This window comes from Rosa rugosa, chromosome 4 (genome assembly GCF_958449725.1).
Source record: "Rosa rugosa chromosome 4, drRosRugo1.1, whole genome shotgun sequence".
In the NCBI taxonomy this organism is placed as follows: domain Eukaryota; kingdom Viridiplantae; phylum Streptophyta; class Magnoliopsida; order Rosales; family Rosaceae; genus Rosa; species Rosa rugosa.
In genome coordinates this window covers 40,656,210-40,675,438 of record NC_084823.1, presented here as the reverse complement: position 1 = coordinate 40,675,438, position 19,229 = coordinate 40,656,210, and the positions used below count along the sequence as shown (strand labels likewise).

General features: G+C 39.3%; 1 protein-coding gene across 1 annotated transcript; it reads left to right on the top strand.

Annotated features, from left to right (window-relative positions):
* Positions 1–14,299: 14,299 nt before the first annotated feature.
* Positions 14,300–18,804, top strand: LOC133745901 (putative glucuronosyltransferase PGSIP8). Its single transcript, XM_062174063.1, has 5 exons — positions 14,300–14,905; positions 16,547–16,805; positions 17,164–17,365; positions 17,487–17,634; positions 17,986–18,804. Exons 1-5 carry the CDS (start codon positions 14,613–14,615, stop codon positions 18,479–18,481), a joined length of 1,398 nt encoding a protein of 465 aa, XP_062030047.1. The 5' UTR covers positions 14,300–14,612; the 3' UTR covers positions 18,482–18,804.
* Positions 18,805–19,229: the final 425 nt, after the last annotated feature.

The following is a 19,229-nucleotide window of genomic DNA, read 5'->3' as shown; positions in this document are numbered from 1 at the left end:
GAGCTTTTCCGGCCAAATCGTCCAAAGATACCTCCAGGGACGTGACCGGGGGAAGAAACCGAGCTTGGGGGTGGCCGGATTACGTCCGGAGTCGGCCAGAAGAGGAAGAAATCGAAGGGGAAAGAAATCGGCCGAGAGGGGAGGAAGAGTCGGGGAGAGAGAGAGAAAAAGGGGGGGGGTGGGTTTCCGGTTTTGGAAACCTACCCTGGTAAGTTTCTATTTTTATCCAAAAATTACCATGAACAGTAATTTTTGAATTTCACTCATAACTTTTGCATACGAGCTCCGATTTTTACGTACCACATATGCACGCACTCGGTTTAACGTCCTCTACAACTTTCATGAAGGAAATTTTCTCAAATTTTTAACTCATAAAAAGTCAATTTTTAACCACCCCCTAAACGTTAAAATTATAACCGCAAACGGTAACCATAAGGAATTCCATGCAACTGAATAACAAGGGTATATCAGATATGGGGTGTAACATTGAGGGTCAAGGAAATCTTTAGCCAATTCTCTATAGGGTCTAAAAAAGTCTCTAAGATGATGGGAATTGGCAAAGCTCATGGTAATAAAGAAGGATTAGGTTATAATGGTGAGTTCTGCAAACCCTTGGTGTTTGTAAAAAGTGTGGGAGGTGAGAATTCCTCAAGTTAGGCACAAAGCTCTAGTAACAACAAGTCTGCCACCGAATTGAATGTAAGACCAGAACCTCATAAAACCATTCAATCACATCAGAAAGGATTTTCGGTAAGTTCTGACATGCACACTTCTGTGCGTCAGCCCAGGTATATTCACAACTCCAAAAACTTTGTTCCTACTTGTCATTATTGTGGAAAATTAGGACACATTCGTCCTAGGTGCAATATGCTTCGCAGGGTTACTCAAAATCAGAGGAAAACGTTGAGAATTAACTCACCTGCCTTGTTGCAAGTTGAGTTGAAAGAGGGTCTGAATCTGATCGCCAGGATTGCAAAGCTAGCTTCAATCCCCGTGGATCTGGAAACAAAAACAAAGCAGAAGCAAATCTGGATTAAAAAAGGTTCAAATAATCATCTTTCTGCTCATACGGATAATCTTGATAATATGCTTGAGCTTGCTTTCGTTCCTACTGAAAACAAACTGGCTAATTCGTTTACTAGGCCGTTAGACAGAACTCAATTTGAATTACTTAGAAGCACCGTTGGTGGATGCTCTAATCATTGATACTCTCACTTCATTTGATCCATTTTGTGATGCCCCGGAATTTCGTATTTACTTTCCGAGGATTTTCCGGAATTTAAATTGTGGGTATCGGACGGTTTCGTGGCTCGTGGAAGGAGCGGAAGTGTTTCGGACGAATTTTATTCGTAAAGTGTGGAATTAGGGGGGTTTCAAGGTTGACTTTTGATACGTTGAGATTCTCCGAAAACTTCCTTCACGAAAGTTGTAGAGCACGTCGATACGAGTTCGTGGACATGCGGAACGCGAGAATCGGAGTTCGTATGAAGAAGTTATGGGCTTCGGAAAAACTTTCCATTTTGGTATAAAAGGACAAAAAAATCCGGAAATTGCAAAAGAGCCCAGATTTCCCAAAATGGAAACCCGAGCTCGGTCACTTCTCTCCCGAGCCTGCGTCGCACCCTCCACTTCGCCGGCTTCGTTCTTCCTCCTCCGGCCACCATAGGACTCGATCCAAGGCGGGTTGCGTTCGCCTTGCTGCCCTCTACACGTCTGTGGAAGCAATCGAGGGTGGGTCGAGCTGCAGCTCGTGCTACAACGTCGAGAAAAACCCGAGTAGAGGTCAGAATCGCCTCTATTCGCCGATCTTCGTTCTCCCAGCTCCGGCCACCTTTGGCGGTGGTTCCAAAAGGGATTCTGCACTTCAAGGGACGTAGATCATTTCCCCCAAGGTGGCTTGCATCGATTTCATTTGTGGAGATCGAATTGGAGCAAATTCAAAACTAGGGTTCATCGGATCCGTCGGCTTCTAAGGTAAAATTCGATCTATTGGTTCATATTTGGACGTTGTTGTAGTTATGAAAGTTGAAATTGGGGTTGAGATGAAGAACTTTGGTGTTGGAAGTTTTGTCAAATTCCGAGTTTGGTTTGGCGGCGGTGCCGCCACTGTGGTGGTGTTTTCCGGCGGTTTCCGGCCACCTCAGGGATAGTTTCTGTTCCTGAGTTCGATCTACTCGTCGATACGAGCATTTCGATATATTGTTTGTAATTTTTGGAGATCGTATGAGCATGTTGTGATTTTTACGGTTTCGGACCGTTCGATGTTTCGATCCGTGAGGATTTGAGCTTCCGATCGACTTGTGGTTTTGGCATATCGATCGTAGAAGTATTCCGGAGACTTTGGGAGGTCTCGGATGTGGTTTCGCCTTGATTGGCGCCACTTTGGGGATTTTAGTTCAAAACAGGGGTTTCGGACTTAAATCAAATGTGAATTGTTACCAAGTGGAAACCGTTTGTGATTAGGTACTTGACGAAGTATTTGGACGGTTATTTGGCGGATTGGCCGCTTTGTTCCTTGTTGAAGACGCAGCGGGAATTTGAGGTGAGTAATCTCACAAGGTTCATTATGAACGGAATTACCATTATTGTTTTGGCGTTAATTATTTAACTGCAAACTATAGTTGGTATTAGTAGGCATTCCTGAGCGAATGACTACGTATATATATATTTACGTGAAATATATATATTCTTGTGGATGATGTGTGATGAATAATATGCATGATGGGTTCATATTATTGTTGAATGCGACTTTTCATTGAAACAATATTGTGGAAAAAGATGTTTTCTATTGTTTGAAAAGTATTGAGTTTGATGTTACATTTTGGAGTCAAGCGTGACTCATTTTAAATGTATTGGTCCTTGTACCAAGAGTCACAGATGGTGAGCAGGGATGGGGAAAGCCGGAACTAGATGGTCGTAACGTTTTAGGTCAGGTATGACTTGCTTAACGTTGACTTGAGACCAGATGGGGTCTGAAAAGCATGGGTCGCAGATGGTGACCAACGGTTGGTTCTAAGACCAGACGGGGTATGAAGACCAAGAGTCACAGAAGGTGATAGGTTGCAGATGGTGACCAATGATTATCTGTGTTGATGTGTTGTGAGTCTAGGTTAGACTGATTTGTTGTTGGTGCCTCATGGGGTTAGTGGGGAGCTATCTGATGCTCATGAGTACGTGTTTTTAAAAGAGACTTTCGGGGATTCTTTCTTTTAAATGTCCTGGGAGGACTTGTGAATCATATTCTATATGTCACAGATGGTGACAGGTCGCAGATGGTGACCAATGGTTGATTCCGAGATTTGATGGGGTCTGAAGATCATATGTCACAGATGGTGACCGGTCGCTGATGGTGACCAAGGCAAGAGATAAGGAATCGCGCAGTTAGCCGGGCGAGTGGTTACGATAAGCTAGAGCGCTAGTATGTCTGCCATGGTACCTCATGGATCTAAGTAGATTACTTATGACTCCTGGGTACGTATTTTGTCCAGGTTGGACTAAGAATCATATGCTATTTGTTAGGTTAACGATAGGTATGATTGATGTGCTTATGTGTTTCATCCAGTCTGGATCGATTAATTATATTTGAATTGTTAGGTTAACGATTTATATGATTTTGTCACGGTGTGACTTTTGTGATTTCCTTTTTGGGAAAAGAGCATTGTTTTGGGAAGCATGGTATGTTTCCTTATTCTCGAGTCGAAAGATGTTCCTCGTGTTTTTGGCGTGAGTTGTGCGGGCTTTTATCCCGTAATTTGGTGTGAGTTGTTTTGGGTTACTCATACGGGCTTGCAAAAGCTTACCGGGTTTGTTGTGTGACAACCCGGTGCACTATTCAAACGGTGTAGGGGTTAATCTTGCAGGTCAGGGAAATCGTGGCTGAAGCTGAGGTAGCTTGTTGGCAGCTGAACTGGTAGGAAGCAAATTTGATTGGCTTTGCCATTGTTATGACTTCCGCTTTGTAGTGAACTCTGAGGAGTATTTACGTTTTATTTTGTGATGGCAATTTAATTCGTAAACTTATGTAATATATAACTCATGTTAAGCGAGTGTATATTAACTTGGATTGGTTCAGGGCATCAGTATGTACTTGTTTTAAGGGAAAGATGTTCCAGGTATTTGTATTGATGACTGAACGTTCACGCATATATAATTATGGGGTTATATATATCGATTTTTATTTGCGTAAAAATCAGGGACGTGACACATTTTGCATGCATTCATGGTGTATGTCTTCATGATAGTATATGTGCATTTTCTTTACGTTTCTGCATTGTTAGGTTCAGTTTCTGGAAATTCAGGATTGAAAAATAGTGGTTTGTATCCCCGAGTGTCTGACAGATTATTTTGAACTAAGATTGACAAGGGTCATACTCTTTTCCTTAAATATGTGTGCAATGAGGTGCCTAGCATGTTTTGAATTTGCTTTTGCATCACTCTGTAATTGTGAGCTTGAACAACATATTCTCTATCACTTTGAATCCTCACATGCACACATACTCTAAGTGGTGGTAAGTCATATTTATTGGTTGGCCTGTGCTCAATTCTCATGTTCGAAATTATTATTTTTTTTTTTGTTGCTCCTTGATTAAAAAAAAATGTTGAATGACTGATTTATGGAGCATGGTCAGGCTGTTCCCAAAGTAAACAGGCCTCGGTCGTGACGAACGATATGAGGATTGGGAAGAAACGGGAATGGTTTGGTCACCCCGGTGGATTGTGAAATTATTGACTCGAGTAGATGTGCTCTTTGGGATGTCCTTGTTATATCTAGTACCCTAAAGTCATCTGACTTGGGAGCTGCTGGCATAATACTCGTTACATGGGTCGCAGTTTTCTTAAAAAAAAAAAAAAAATTAGTTATGTTGTGTGAAAGGCAAAAAGAAAAATTATAAATCATGCTCAAACGGTGTTATAAGGGGGAATAAAGTTTATGTGCTTAAATGTGTTTCGTATGTGAGCTTTGCTTTTTAGGTTTCCACAAATATTACACACCCCATCTTGAGATATGTTCACTCTATACACCAAGAGGTATAGAATACTTGATCATCCTCTCTCTTACCCTGTGGTTGTTTGAATCGATTCGCCTGTGTGAACTTATTTTGTTGTACCCTTATTTATGGTTAAGTGGTATTGCTCTTGTTGGAAAAGCTATGCGAATTAAATATGTTCTTAGCATTTGGATACAACCCACTCATTGTGTGTGTACATTTTATTCTTACATCTCTCATCACATGATCACACTTAAGGGGAGTATTGATATTTGGACTATCTTTCTCTAATTGATTCTTCTTGGGATGGTGTCTATTGCGCAACATCTAATGGTGATCATTCTTCTACATAGCTTCCGCTACGTACGTTATGACAGGACTCGCCTCGAATTTCACCCTGAAATCCGAGGTGGCCCTGTGGGGCCCACCTTAGGGATAACTCTACCAAAAATTCGGCAGAGTCACCTCTAAAATGGACTACCCAAAAACCTATAAAACACACAAAAACACTTCAAGCAAACCAACCTTATACTCCTGGAGCCACCCTACTCCCAATTACCAACAACTCTACTTTCACATTACACAAAACACAAAACTCAACAATACTAATCCCAAAAGTTATCAGAGCAATACTACTATACACAGGGATATAAAAAGAAGAGTAAAGGATCAAGGGATCCTACACTGCGGAAGTAGTGACAACTATGCCTCAAATGTCATGTACGCCCGACTTCCACTAATTCACCTGCAAACTGGGCATTAGAAACCGAAAGGCCCAGGGGAAGGTAGACGAAAAACGTTAGCGTGAGTGGACAAAAATAAACAATTTAAAAGAAAAAGGATTTCATACTTTCCCACATTTATTTCATTAAAAACCGATGCATGCAACAATTAGAAAAACACATTTAGCTTTAAATCCAAGAATTCCAAAACGATAAATCGACTAGCCTCGCTAGTCACCACATTCGAAAACTATATCGTAAAACCGAAATCTCGTTTCTCAAGAAGATAAGACCAGCCCCGCTGGCTACAGTGAAAATCGAACTAGCCCCGCTAGTCAAGCAACGATAAAATATGGGGAAGAAGTTTCACCATACGAAAGAAGGGAGCCTCCCAGGCTCGGGTCGGAGTGTCCCACACTCTGGAGCATCCCATGCTCTGCTCTTACTCACCCACGAACACATAGTAAGCAGGGAGGAGTACTAATAGGCTAGCTAGCAATAAATATGACGACCCAGGTATGGTGGGTTAAAATCATACGAAAATCGAAAATCGAAAATCAGTAAGGCTTCCCCATAAGTCCCGCGAATAAAGAAAACACGGGTACGATTCCCAACCGTACCCGGAAATTCTCGTAGAATGTCACATAAATCCACAGCGTGTCCCACACGCTAAAAGAATAATTAGATCATCATCAAGGCATTCCCAATGCCAAAACCGAAGGTCGATAAATAAATATGAAAACTAACTCCATCGAAATCTCATTTCGAAAATCTCTTATAAAATCTCAAATCGACGAATAGAAACATAATATAAGTAGTATAATTCCGGAAATCATCTCGGAAATAATTCGTCGAAAATCATGCTTTCAAATAAAAGTCATATATCGGAGATACTTATCGAAGACTAAAAATCCATTTCCGAAATTAAATCATAAATCCAAATCCGAGCATAATAAGTTCATATCCGAAACTCATGAAAAATCAATGTCAAATTATAATCCAAGACAAAATATCATGCTCGATAAATAAAATGATAATTAAATTAATCAATAATTTCAAGATAAATGCATGCATCATTATTTAAAACAAAAGTCCACTCACAGTACTATTGCGCGACCACGCAAACGAGTTCCTTCATTTAACCGTAGCTCGCGGCATTGCCCTGTACACAATTATATTTCCGTAAACGGCAATCCGATAAAATAATTACGAACCTAAACGAAACCTAAAAATCCCTATCTCCATTACATCTCAAATCTCTCCCACAACACCAATTCCTCAATTAACATATTCCACAATGAAAACGAGGGAAATCCGACGGCCGGATTTCCAACAATTCAATCACAAAACTTCAAACTTCGGAAATTCACAAATAATTCCAAACTCCTCCATAATTCACCAAACTTCACATACAAGCTCTACAACATATATACAATTTAATGGGCTAAAAACCGGAATTAAAACACTGCCCTACACGCCTCCACGCGCCACCAACAGTGGCAGCGCGTGGGTCCCACGCGCCACCGGCAACCACCTCCGATGGCCACCAAAATTTGGTAGCACTATCTACTCAACAAACCCAACCTCTTTCTCAACTACAACAAGTTCCAATTTTACCTGGAAGAGCTCCAATTTGGCCCGTGAAAAAATTTCCAGAAAATTCAAGAACCCTAGGATTTGAAATTTCTTCGATTCGACCTCCACACTGCAAATCGTGGCTCAAGGCTACGGGGGAAATGATCCATGGCAAAAACCGCACCTTCGACGCAGGTTTGGTGGCCGGAGACGGCCAGAATCGGAACATATCGCCGGAAATAACAAACTGCTACAGTGACCGTCCTCTTCTTCTCGTTGCTGCACCTTTCACAGTTCATATTAAGCTACGAAACGAACTCAGAAATGAAGAGAAGGAAGAGAGCTTTCCAACGACATCTTATACGTCAAAATCCGTCGTCGGATGGAGGAGTTATGGCCGGAAGAAGGTGAAGAGGTCGGAGAGGAAGAGAGAATCGGGGAGAGGGCTCGGTAAGTTTCCGAAAATGGAAACTTACCACACTAACTCGGCTACTTATAGAAAATTACCATGAATAGTAACTTTAGTATTTTGGCCATAACTTTCGCATATGAACTCCGATTTTTACGTACCACATATCCACGCGCTCGGTTTAACGTCCTCTACAACTTTCATGCAGAACATTTTCTCAAATTTTGACCCGAACAAAAAGTCATATTTTAGGGCCCCCTAAAAGTACTGAAACGACAGTAAAAGTGAAAGTAAATGTCGTTTACCGTCCCAATGATTAGTAAATCAGTAAATTCTGGTTCGGGACGTTACACGTTACCTTTGTCATTCCTATTCAAAAAGGAGGAGAAATTAGATGTGTGACTGTGATAACGTTATTCTATCTTATGCTTTTTACCAATGTGTGATAAGTGTTTCAGGAAAAGTATGGATTGTGATTCTCTCCTCCTGTACTTGTTGAAGGGGAATTTGTGTTGATTAGATATGTTTTGTATAGGAATGCCAAAGGGGGAAATTGTAGGTACAATTCTTGTACAGGTCGTGTTGGCATTCCCATACAAAGTTGTGACAAAATCTCTTTACTGATCTCGGAGAATCACAGGTAAATGCATCTGCATATGCCTGGGATTGCAACGTGTGTTGCAATCCCTGAGTCAGCAGTCAGTTTCATGTGGAGTCCGATTTTGGAAAGTAGGGTTTGGATTTTATGTTTCTACGTTTTTTTAAAGATTCTTTTGATTGTTAAAATCGTGGTGTTGATGTCCTAGGGTTTTTAGGTTGTGTCTATTCCTAATTGATTTTCCTTAAGATTTGTTCGAGTTCATATATGGGAAGTTTCTTTCCTAATTAAATGGGAATTAGGGTATAATCTTTTTGTAGAGAGTTGGTTGCCGTCAGTCCATCATATATTGAGAGACACATACGATCATAAGGGGGGAACTGGAGACGCAAGAATATTGATAGAGTCTTGCATGTTTTCTTGAGGTTAAGTCTTCACAAAGAATAGAAACACTTGGTCCATGTATAAGTGTTATTGATTGTGTCTTCATATGCATAAAAACTCTCTTGAGATCAGTAGAGAGACAGTGAAGAAAGAAGAGCGAGATTTGAATGAGTGAAGGAGTTCTAGAAGGAAGACAAACTTGGTGATTAGATTTTGTCTAAACATTGTAGCCGAGCTAGTGCTATTCAAGTTTGTAAAAAAACATATCATTTTTAATACGATGATCTTTATTTTGGGTTCTCAAGAGTAAGAACCCCGCAGTGTTTTTAATCTCATATTTGAGGTTTTCACTGCGTCATCAAAATCCGTGTTCTATTTGTTATTTTGGTTTCTGCTGCCCAGTAAGGATTGATCAGTGCACTGCAATCCCCATTTTCCAGAAAAACGTTTCATCCTTGTATTTTCAGAAACTTAAGATAAGTTTTGGACGTCTCTTTGGTCTGAGGGTTATGCAGAATTATTTTCTAAGAATTTCTCTATAATTTTGTATTAAGGAAGCAAAAGTCAAAGCTTTAAGCAATTTTTCTTCTTAAACTCTAACATATTCTCTATTTTACAGCAATCTCGAAAATCTCCATAATTCTTCCTTAAATTTTAGAGATTGCTGTAATTTATGAAATTTTGTTTTATTTTTCTTCACTATCCCTAAAATGGGGATAGTTATAGAGAATCTGTTGGAGCAAAAGAGACTCATTTTTCCCTAAAATAGAGAAAAAAAAAATCAAAATATAGGAAGCTGTTGCAGTTGCTCTAAAGGAGAGGGCAAGAAGGTTGGGGACGATACCCTACACGTTCTTTCTGTTTCTTCTCTTCAATAAAGACGCTGCCTGGTGGTTTGAAATCTTTAATAAGGGCTAAGAGTCATAACTAGATTTAAATACAATTAAATATAAATAACACTAGGAACTGTTCATACCCTATGGGTGTGGAGAAGTGGGTGGTCACCAGTATAGAAGTGGGTAGTTAGTTTCTGAAAATGTAGTTAGTTTCTTAAAATAATAAATTTTCTTATTAATTATTTATTTAAGTTTTGACTTTTTTTATCTCTGACAATTAGAAAGATATATAAAGCTATTTAATATTCCCTTTGTAATTTTTTTTTTGTTTTCATAATTTTGCTTTAGTAAGTGATATCTATTTATGCTTCAATTTTCATGTATGTAATTGCTACGTATTTAAGAGTTTATACCTCCAATTAAAATATAAGAAAATTTTCTTTGAAAACCAATTGAAAAGAAATCTATTAATAATCTTGCCCTACCTGAGAAAGATTTCTGGATCCACCACTGCCCATTTGCATGGCTTCCTGGCCAATTTAGTAGCACACTGCACACATATCCGGAGATTCTTCAGCCTACATGGGTGGGTGGTAACCTGGGCTCTGTTAACAATCTAATCTTCAGTAACAATTGCGTTTATTGGCACATGTTCTTCACGTGCGATGTTTATAATCCGGAAGTCGACCTTATTGTTCTCTTATTCCCATCGCCGGTTGCAAACCAGAACAGAGAGTCGACGATTTTCGAGGGTCGTTCGAAACTTCATCGGAGACCATTGGAACATAAGATTTGCAACAAGTCACCGCCATCTATATCTAATCAGTATATGTAATTACCCATGTCAGCAGTGGAGTTTTCTCTGGATCGATTGCTTAAATCTAATGAGATTCAATTAGATTTGAATTGGGTTGTGAGTTATTTTGTGCAGACAAAAGATGAAAAAATGAAACTGGTGTGAAATTGAAAGAAGGTGATAGAAGCGAGGTAGTGAAAACCCAGGTTCTGACTTCGATCTCTTATGCTTCTGAAACATCTCAAAACCATCATCCTCCCGAGTAATTTTTTGTCTTTTAGCATGGAGATTCTTCTTCAACCTCCTCAAGAACCTGGGATTTCAAAATTTGAATTCAACACCTTCACCCAAGTAGCTCTCAAATAACTAGTGGCTGCCTACCGGAACTTGCCGAATTATATTGATCTTCTTAACAATATAATGAACATTTTTCATCAACAATTGAGCAATGGAAGCAATGAAGCATCCTTGTACTGCTTAGACTTGCCATCCAAATTAAATTGTAAAACTAAAATAATCCAAATCACATGCACAGCCAACTGGGTCTTCCCTTCCCATTCAGCAGAACTCCATATCCGGCGTCTTGCGGTCGCCGGAGTACAGCGACTCTTTGGGTCTCCGGCGCATGAATCAGAATTGACTTCGACGACGTCCATTCAAACACCCCTGGTAAAGATGGAAACAAAGAGTCTTTTTTTCACGCTAACTATTTGTTCAGTACTATTGTTTCAAACAAACTGTAATGGTCTAACAGTTCATCCAACGGCTGAGATCTCTTAGTCGCCTACGGGCAGCCAGATCTTCTGACACCACACTAGGTGACCACCCACTTAGGTGGGTAGAAGAAAATTGGAGTGGAAGTGTCCGATGAATTCAAGCTTTTGTGAATAGGTAGAAAAATTTGAAGGTAGAACTCTATGTTTGACATTGTTTATTAAGAGCAAGTCCACCGGTGTTGGATTGCCCGGGCAAAACCATGGAATGATGATGTGGTGACCAGTCAAATGTCAAATCTCCCTTCCACCGGTGTAAATTCAACCAGGCAAACTCTGCCTTTCTTTGACCAAGGGCAAGAATAATTCCATGCCGTTGCTTTTTTTCTTGCCCAGGCTTGGGCTGCTGCAAGGTTGGAGAGAAGCAGCTCGTGGCTGACGTCAGAGGTACTGCGCAGAGATTGAGGGCGTGTTCTCCACGGACGAATGGGGGAGCGCAGTTGTTTCTTGCGTGTGAATCAGTTTTTGCCTTTGAAATAAAATATAATTTTTTTTTCTATTTATAGAAAATTTTCAAATTTCAAAAATTCATAATAAATTCATACAAACTCCGATTTTTGTATTCCACATATGTACGAACTCATATCGACGATCTCTATAACTTTCATGAAGGAAGTTTTCCCAAATTATATATGTGTAAAAAGTCGATTTTCGAGACCCCCCCTAAAATTATATAATAATGAACAGTGTTGACCGGGCAAGAAAAACAACGGGTGTAAACCCATGTCCAGTGGCAGTGAATAGTAACTTGACCGGTCGAATTCTTGACTTCTCGACTTTGCCTTTTCTTGACTACGGGTGCACTTGCTCTAAGGGAAGCTTGTTAATGGTATAAGACCACATCGAATGTGATTGATGATGTATGAATTTGTTGTATAGCACGAATATTAATTTTTTTCATTTTATGTTAAAATTTAATTACTTCATACATTGTACTTAAAATTATTAGTTGATAAATAATTGGTTAATTACACTGGAGGCGATTCTCTCTCATATTATAGTTTGTATTTTCTGGATCTTCTTGTGTGTGTTGCCCAAAAAATGCAGAAGATTAACTCTTTGGTAGTCTCTCAAAATGTACCAGACAAAACAAAAACAAAAATTGTTGGACATAGACATCTTGGCCTTTTTGTGTAAAATGGCTAAATAGAATTGCTTTAAAGTTAATCATGAAGAGATTTTGGACCTTGTTTTATGTGGAACACCCAGATGAAATTATTGATGGGCTTTTTAGAACCGAAAATAAATAAACTGCACTTTAATTGGCCATATCAGTTCAATTAACAATTGATGCTGTAAGACCGAATTGATGGAACCTAGACCCCCTTTACAGAAGCCTTTTCTAAACCCAACCCCAATACAATATGTATCAATGGCCTTTGGGCCTTAATCTCATGATGCAGTTTGATGGGCTATTCGGATTTGCATGACACTATAACTGGCTTTGATTGGTTCTTTCATCAAGAAAATAGAAAACGAAAGCGGCTCCACAACGTTGTACCTTGAAGGACTTCCAATTAACATCCCGGCCATAAAATTCTCCAAATATATACATTCTTTGTTTTAAAGGACTTCCAATTCTATACATATATGTGATGTCATTCTTCCACCATTTTCCTATATGTTAAAAAAAGCATGAATCCAATTCCTTCCGTCGACATCGCCCCCCTTAAATCTTATACTATAAAAGACCAAGACAATGTATATATATGTGTTGCCATATATATGCCAACCATACGTACACTTGTTCAAACTCTAGGAGTAAAATAACACGTTCGAAAATGATGGAAATGGTCGTTTTCCATCGATCCTCTTGCGACCTAATTAATTTAACATAAATTGTTCAGATCAATCTGTCAACTCCTAGGCGACCACCTTCCTTGTATGGGACTCGCAGAATATTAAAATCATTGTATTAGTAAAGTTTTAAGTATTAAAAACAGCAGCAGAAGAATTATTCGGGGAAATATTCGATCGGGTTAGTTGATTAATTGATGCTTGCATAAAACCTACACTAGGTTTTCTGTACAATCTCAATAAACATTTGTACAATCTCAATTCCGAGCATCCAGGGTCACACAGTACTCCATCCTCAAACTATAATATACATCCGGCCACTTGTCTAATGTTTATGATTAAGTCGGTTAATAAAAATTATTATTATTATCGGCATGATGTAGGATCTTGGTAAAATCTCTATGTTTGTTGCTTATAAACTATGGACTGCTTAGGTGGAGGCTTTATCCCAAGACTGAGAGCAACATTTGTATCTAAAGGGAATATTAAGCAAACTTCTCTTACTTTGTTTGTTCCTAATTGGCTAATTCCTAATCTGATATCATTCTACTTTTTTTTTTAAATGCAAAAAAAATAAATATAAAATGTAATTGTATTACTATTACACAAATTAACAATTATCAGTCTCTTGTTAAAGAATGCATAATATCCAACAACACACATCACATTATGTAGCTTGTGGATCAAGTAATAACATTACATGGACAATAATTACCGTGCCCTGTATCCAATTGTGATTGCATTATATCACCTTGATTTCCTGGTATATATTGACCACAATTATGACCAAATACCATGTAAAGGCAATGTTGCATCACAAGATACTACTCATTAAATGATTACAAAAATGGTGACATTAACAAAAAGACAATAGAAGCCATTTCTTTGGCAATGTCAATAATTTTTTTTTTTTTTTGTTATTCTGGTCAACCGTATAGCCATTTCTTTAAAATGCCACAGTAATAGTTATGCTAGCTAACTAACATGTCACGGCCCATCTACCATGTCAATATTAACTTATAAGCTCACAAACAAAAACAAAAAATGTACCAAATTACACGCATTATTATTACACATCACATTTTCATTAAACTCATGAGAAATGATAGTATATGGCAGCTGACATATTGTACAGTAGATACCATCCAAAAATGTAACCTTTGAATCATCGTAAATATAGATTCCATCCCAAGATTTTTACCTCATCCAGTCACCCATGGTTTTTCAAATAAATTTATCAATAGCTGTAGGTAACCTAATTCTTCTGCATAGTCAACACGCTCAACAATACTCTCCATTTTCTTCCACCACCCCCAGACTCCCATCCACTCGGCACAATCCCATTGGCTGCAGCTCTCCACTCTTGCTCAATGTTTGAGACCCCAATTTAATAATCTTAATCAATAAACCCCAAAATATCTTCTTCCCCACCATAAAAACACTTCGCGTAGTTCCCGTACCCTTCACCGGCCTCGTCTGCCCCCAGACACCAAAAACGTTAACGTATTACACCAATCATATAATACGCAAAAAAGCCTGGTCCGGTTCTCGACCGTTAAAACTAGCAAGACCAACCGTTCAGATCCCACAAGGAACTTGTTTCTTTGTTTGTCTTCATAAAAACCTTCCCTCGTTGTTTCCTAAACATTCAAACTCTCTCTCTCTTTGTCAGTCTCCGTTATATCAAAGTCCTCGATGGCGTTACGGTCTTAGGAACAAGAGCGAGAGCCAAAAATGGTGAGGGGCAGCATTGGAATTTTCAAGATACTAGCGGTGTTGTTTCTCGCCGTTTGGGAAACGACGGCGTATAGGGAGCTGAGCCGGCAGCCACAGCAGCAGCAACAGCAACAGCAACAACAGCAGCACCGGAATGCGTACGCGGCGATGATGTACATGGGGACACCGAGGGACTACGAGTTCTACGTGGCGACACGCGTCATGATCAGATCGCTCGTCAAGCTCCACGTGGACGCCGATCTCGTCGTCATTGCCTCCCCGGACGTCCCCCTCCGTTGGGTCCAAGCCCTGTAAGTCGTCTCATTCCTTCTCTTTTGCATTTTCCGTCTTCCCGGTTTTCGAGGGATTAATGTGCGCCTCAGAAAACGCTAGGTTTGTCGAGGTGTACCAATTTGGTATTGCTTTAGTTTTCTTTTTTTCGAGTCAACTTCGGTGGAAGCTAGGCTAGGTCTGCCGCCCTGTTGAAAACGGTGACCGGGTTTCTGATTGGTCGAGACCACCCGTTTTCCGGTGGAGTTGGACGCAGCGGAGAGATATTGTTTTAGAGTCGGCGATTCCTTTTAAGGATAAGAATATCGGTGGTATCTACCCATTTTTGTTGCCTTTTCGAGTCATGCAATCACCTACCGTTGACTATCCGGTAAGGACTGGACCGGTGGTATTGGTAATGTCACTTAGTAAAAGAGGAGCTAGACGTTTCGTTTTCGCACGACGTGTGGCAGATTGTGGTTGGTTGGCCCTAAAGTCGATGTAACCCAAGTGATGGAAACATTGGTTTCGACGAACATCGTTGGACTAAGTATTTTTGGGTTGCAATACAGTTTTGATTTTTTCCTTAAATGTGGGTTAATATGAAGGAAGAGTAGGATTAAGAGAGTTGATTCTAACGCAATCTTACCTCTTTCGGCTTATTGATTAAATAAGAAATGAATCTTGTTAAAACGAGTGCAACTTTCGTAGTGTAATAATTTTGAAAATTGAAATGCTCCTAAATGATATTTTATAGGACTTACATGAGATTCTATATAAGCAAATTTATTGATAAGATCTCTGCCAAAAAAAAAAAAAAAAATTTATTGATAAGATGTATATAGATGAGTCCAAGTTGTTGGAAAATGATTTTCTTCAACGGAATGGTGTTCTTATAGGGTTTGAAAGAGGATAACTTCTAAGCACATTTATTTATTTCTGAATATTGTATTTTTAAGGGAAGAAATATTCATCTGCATTTGCGAAATGATTTGGTTTTATCTGTATATGTAATATGACAAGCAGTTATTGGTGGTTCCTTGTCGTACTGTGGTTTGTCGGATAGCCCTTGCCTTTGTCACATCAATACTAGTTGACAACTTGGGATGTAAACAGTAACCCATCCCATCCCCCAGCCAAGAACTAAAGGGCCTGCAAGTTAAATCTGTAGAGAAGTGTACAAGGAATTGCTCGGGTTTATAATTGGTGAAAGATGGATTTATCAGTTGAAAAATTCAGAGCATCACATATTCCGAAGTCGGTAAAAATTCTCCAAAAGTAGTTTTCTAGGCTAATTTGAAGAATCATTGCCTCAAAAGATCAGCAGAGACGAAAATTATTTGACCCTTGAATCGTAATCATGATCACGTCGATGGTCACAGGAAACACTACACTAATATGTCTGTCTGTTTAGTTGTTGGATCATTGATAGCAGACTAAATGCTTTCTCAAAGCGGTAGTTTTAGTTAGAGCGCCTCTTAAATTAGATGTAAGGCACGGACAGTTCGGATCATTGAATTGTATTAGCCTAAAAGCGATCCCATGGTAGTGTATTTTTCACAAAAAAGTGTATGGGTTTATTTCTCTTTTAGAATTTGATACCATCACTACTAGCATGCACAGATAAGTTACATTCTTTTAGCTATTCAAGCATTAGAACAGGTTCTGTTATTGTGACTCAGGGAACAGGAAGATGGGGCAAAGGTGGTGAGAGTGGAAAATTTGAACAATCCATACAAGGATCAGAACAATTTTGATAAAAGATTCAAGTTAACCCTGAACAAACTCTATGCATGGAGCCTAGTGCAGTATGACAGGGTGGTCATGCTTGATTCAGACAATCTGTTCCTCCAAAATACTGATGAGCTCTTCCAATGTGGTCAATTCTGTGCAGCTTTCATTAACCCGTGCATCTTCCACACTGGCCTCTTTGTGTTGCAGGTAATTGCTACCACTCAAATCATATTTTTGTTTGAAAATGTGTATAAAGTAAAGAATCAACATTTAAACAATGTTACTGATTTATGATTCTTTGTTGTGATTCTGATTTTACGAAAGCTATTCTCACTTAGTTTGTCATTCCAGTCGTGAGTATTATTACTCACGACTGGAATTGGACTATTGGAGAATCACAAACTTAATTGCGAGTAGCATTACCCCTTAAAAATAGCTAAAGTAATTTCTAGAGTGGAGTCTAGTCTGAGGCAATCATCAGAAACAACTTCTAGTTGAATTCCTTCCCTTTCATATAATTCCTGAGAGACAGTAGCTGGGGCATCATTTATCTATATTATTGCAGCCATCAATGGAAGTGTTCAAGGACATGCTTCATCAGTTGGATATTGGGAAAGACAATCCTGATGGTGCTGACCAGGGTTTTATTGGTGGTTACTTCCCGGACCTGCTTAGTCAACCCTTGTTCAATGCACCTTCTGATGGCTCCAAGCTTAATGGAACCTACAGACTTCCTTTGGGCTATCAAATGGATGCTTCCTATTACTGTAAGTGAAGCAAAATAACATATCTAATATTTTAAATGAAACTTGGCAACCATGACTGCAGGTGGTTCCTTGTCAAACTATGGTTTCTTATAGTTTCTTGGCCTACTTTTGCCTGATCCAGATCTTAAACTGCACTGGAGTGTACCATGCGGACCCAACAGTGTGATTACTTTCCCCGGTGCAGCATGGTTGAAGCCATGGTATTGGTGGTCATGGCCTGTGCTTCCATTGGGCATTTCGTGGCATAAACAACGTCATCATACTCTCGGGTAAGACCAAAACCCTTTACTATTACTCAGTTATCATTAGTCACCAAATTGAGGAGTTAAGTAACATGCCACTATCTTGTTATAAATAATCAAGGTTCAGAATAGACATAAAGATGTAAACGAATGAATTACTTGTGTTGTTGTCTAAGCATACTCGAATGCTGTCAAATGAACACCTTTCAACTTGATCAATACAGCAAGAATGCTCCTTCTTTATCCAGAAGTAACAATGTTTTTATTTCATCTATGTACACACAATATACCCCTCCTATTGGATTATTGGAATTTATTGGTATGTACAGCTGCAAAACCATTCACTCTTTGCTGTCCTAATTGTCCTCTATATTACAGGTATGGTGCAGAGATGCCTGTGTTTGTAATCCAGTCGATCATTTTTCTTGGAATAATAGCAATGACACGTCTAGCACGACCCAACATATCAAAATTGTGCTATAGGCGCTCGGACAAGGGCATAATACACACAACCCTCAAACTAATAGCTATGCTGTCCATTCTAGCTGCTTACACAGCACCTTTCTTGGTCATTCCTCACACGATTCATCCAATACTAGGCTGGGGTCTATATTTCCTCGCCTCTTTCACCCTTTGCTTCATTGCAATCAATGCATTTTCGCTACCAACGCTGCCTGTTTTAGTACCATGGATTGGCATTTTCGGTGTCCTTTTGGTCATGGTTTATCCTTTTCCAGACGGTGTTGTAAGAGCTCTCTCTGTGTTTCTCTATGCATTTTGTGCAGCACCATTCTTATGGGTGTCTATGGTTAAGATCATAACATCTCTTCAAGCCTCACTTGAAAGGGAAGCATATTTTCCTAAAATTGGGTGACTCCTCTCCTAGTGTTTGATCACTGAAGGCACATACAAATCCCCCAGCATGATATTGCTAGAACCGGAAGAGGAAGACAAGATTCAGGCAGATATGGCAACTTCTTTTTCGAAATTGGAAGTTTGTATTTTGGGGAAAAGGGAAAATGAGTAAGATGGAAGCTCTAATTTTGCATAGCCTTCCATTGTTTTTTGTACTGTAAACTGCATTTGATATTAGTTTGAACTGGACAGCAAGGGCAGTCCCACAGGAAAAACGTCTGTAATTATACCAGATTTCTTCTAAGATTTGCTTGAATGGTTCAGCTCTAGTATTTTTTAGTAGGAACTGGTAAGTCCTTTATGTAACAAGGACATTCTTTGTTACAAGACATTTATAACACCTCGGGAAATTTTAGACCTGAATTCTACATTGTCTCAGTAAAACTGTTTATGGCCAAATCTGTTCCAAAGTTTCTGTTCCAGTGTAATAAGAAACATTGTGCTGAAAATCACACCGTCAAAGAACAGATTAAGCTCGAAGCTCTTGCAAAGGAAACAGAAAATAGATTGTATGCCATCAAAAATGACTCGCCTGGCTTCCAAACAATTTACTTGCATGGGTCTGTAGGCTAAAACATGACTTTCTTAGAGCAAGTTCACCCGTTGGGTCACCGGGTCACCTACTATTCACTGCTTTTTAGTGTATATTTTCATTCTCTGGGTCACGAAATACACTGTGCTCGTGACCCAGGGCACGAAATACACTG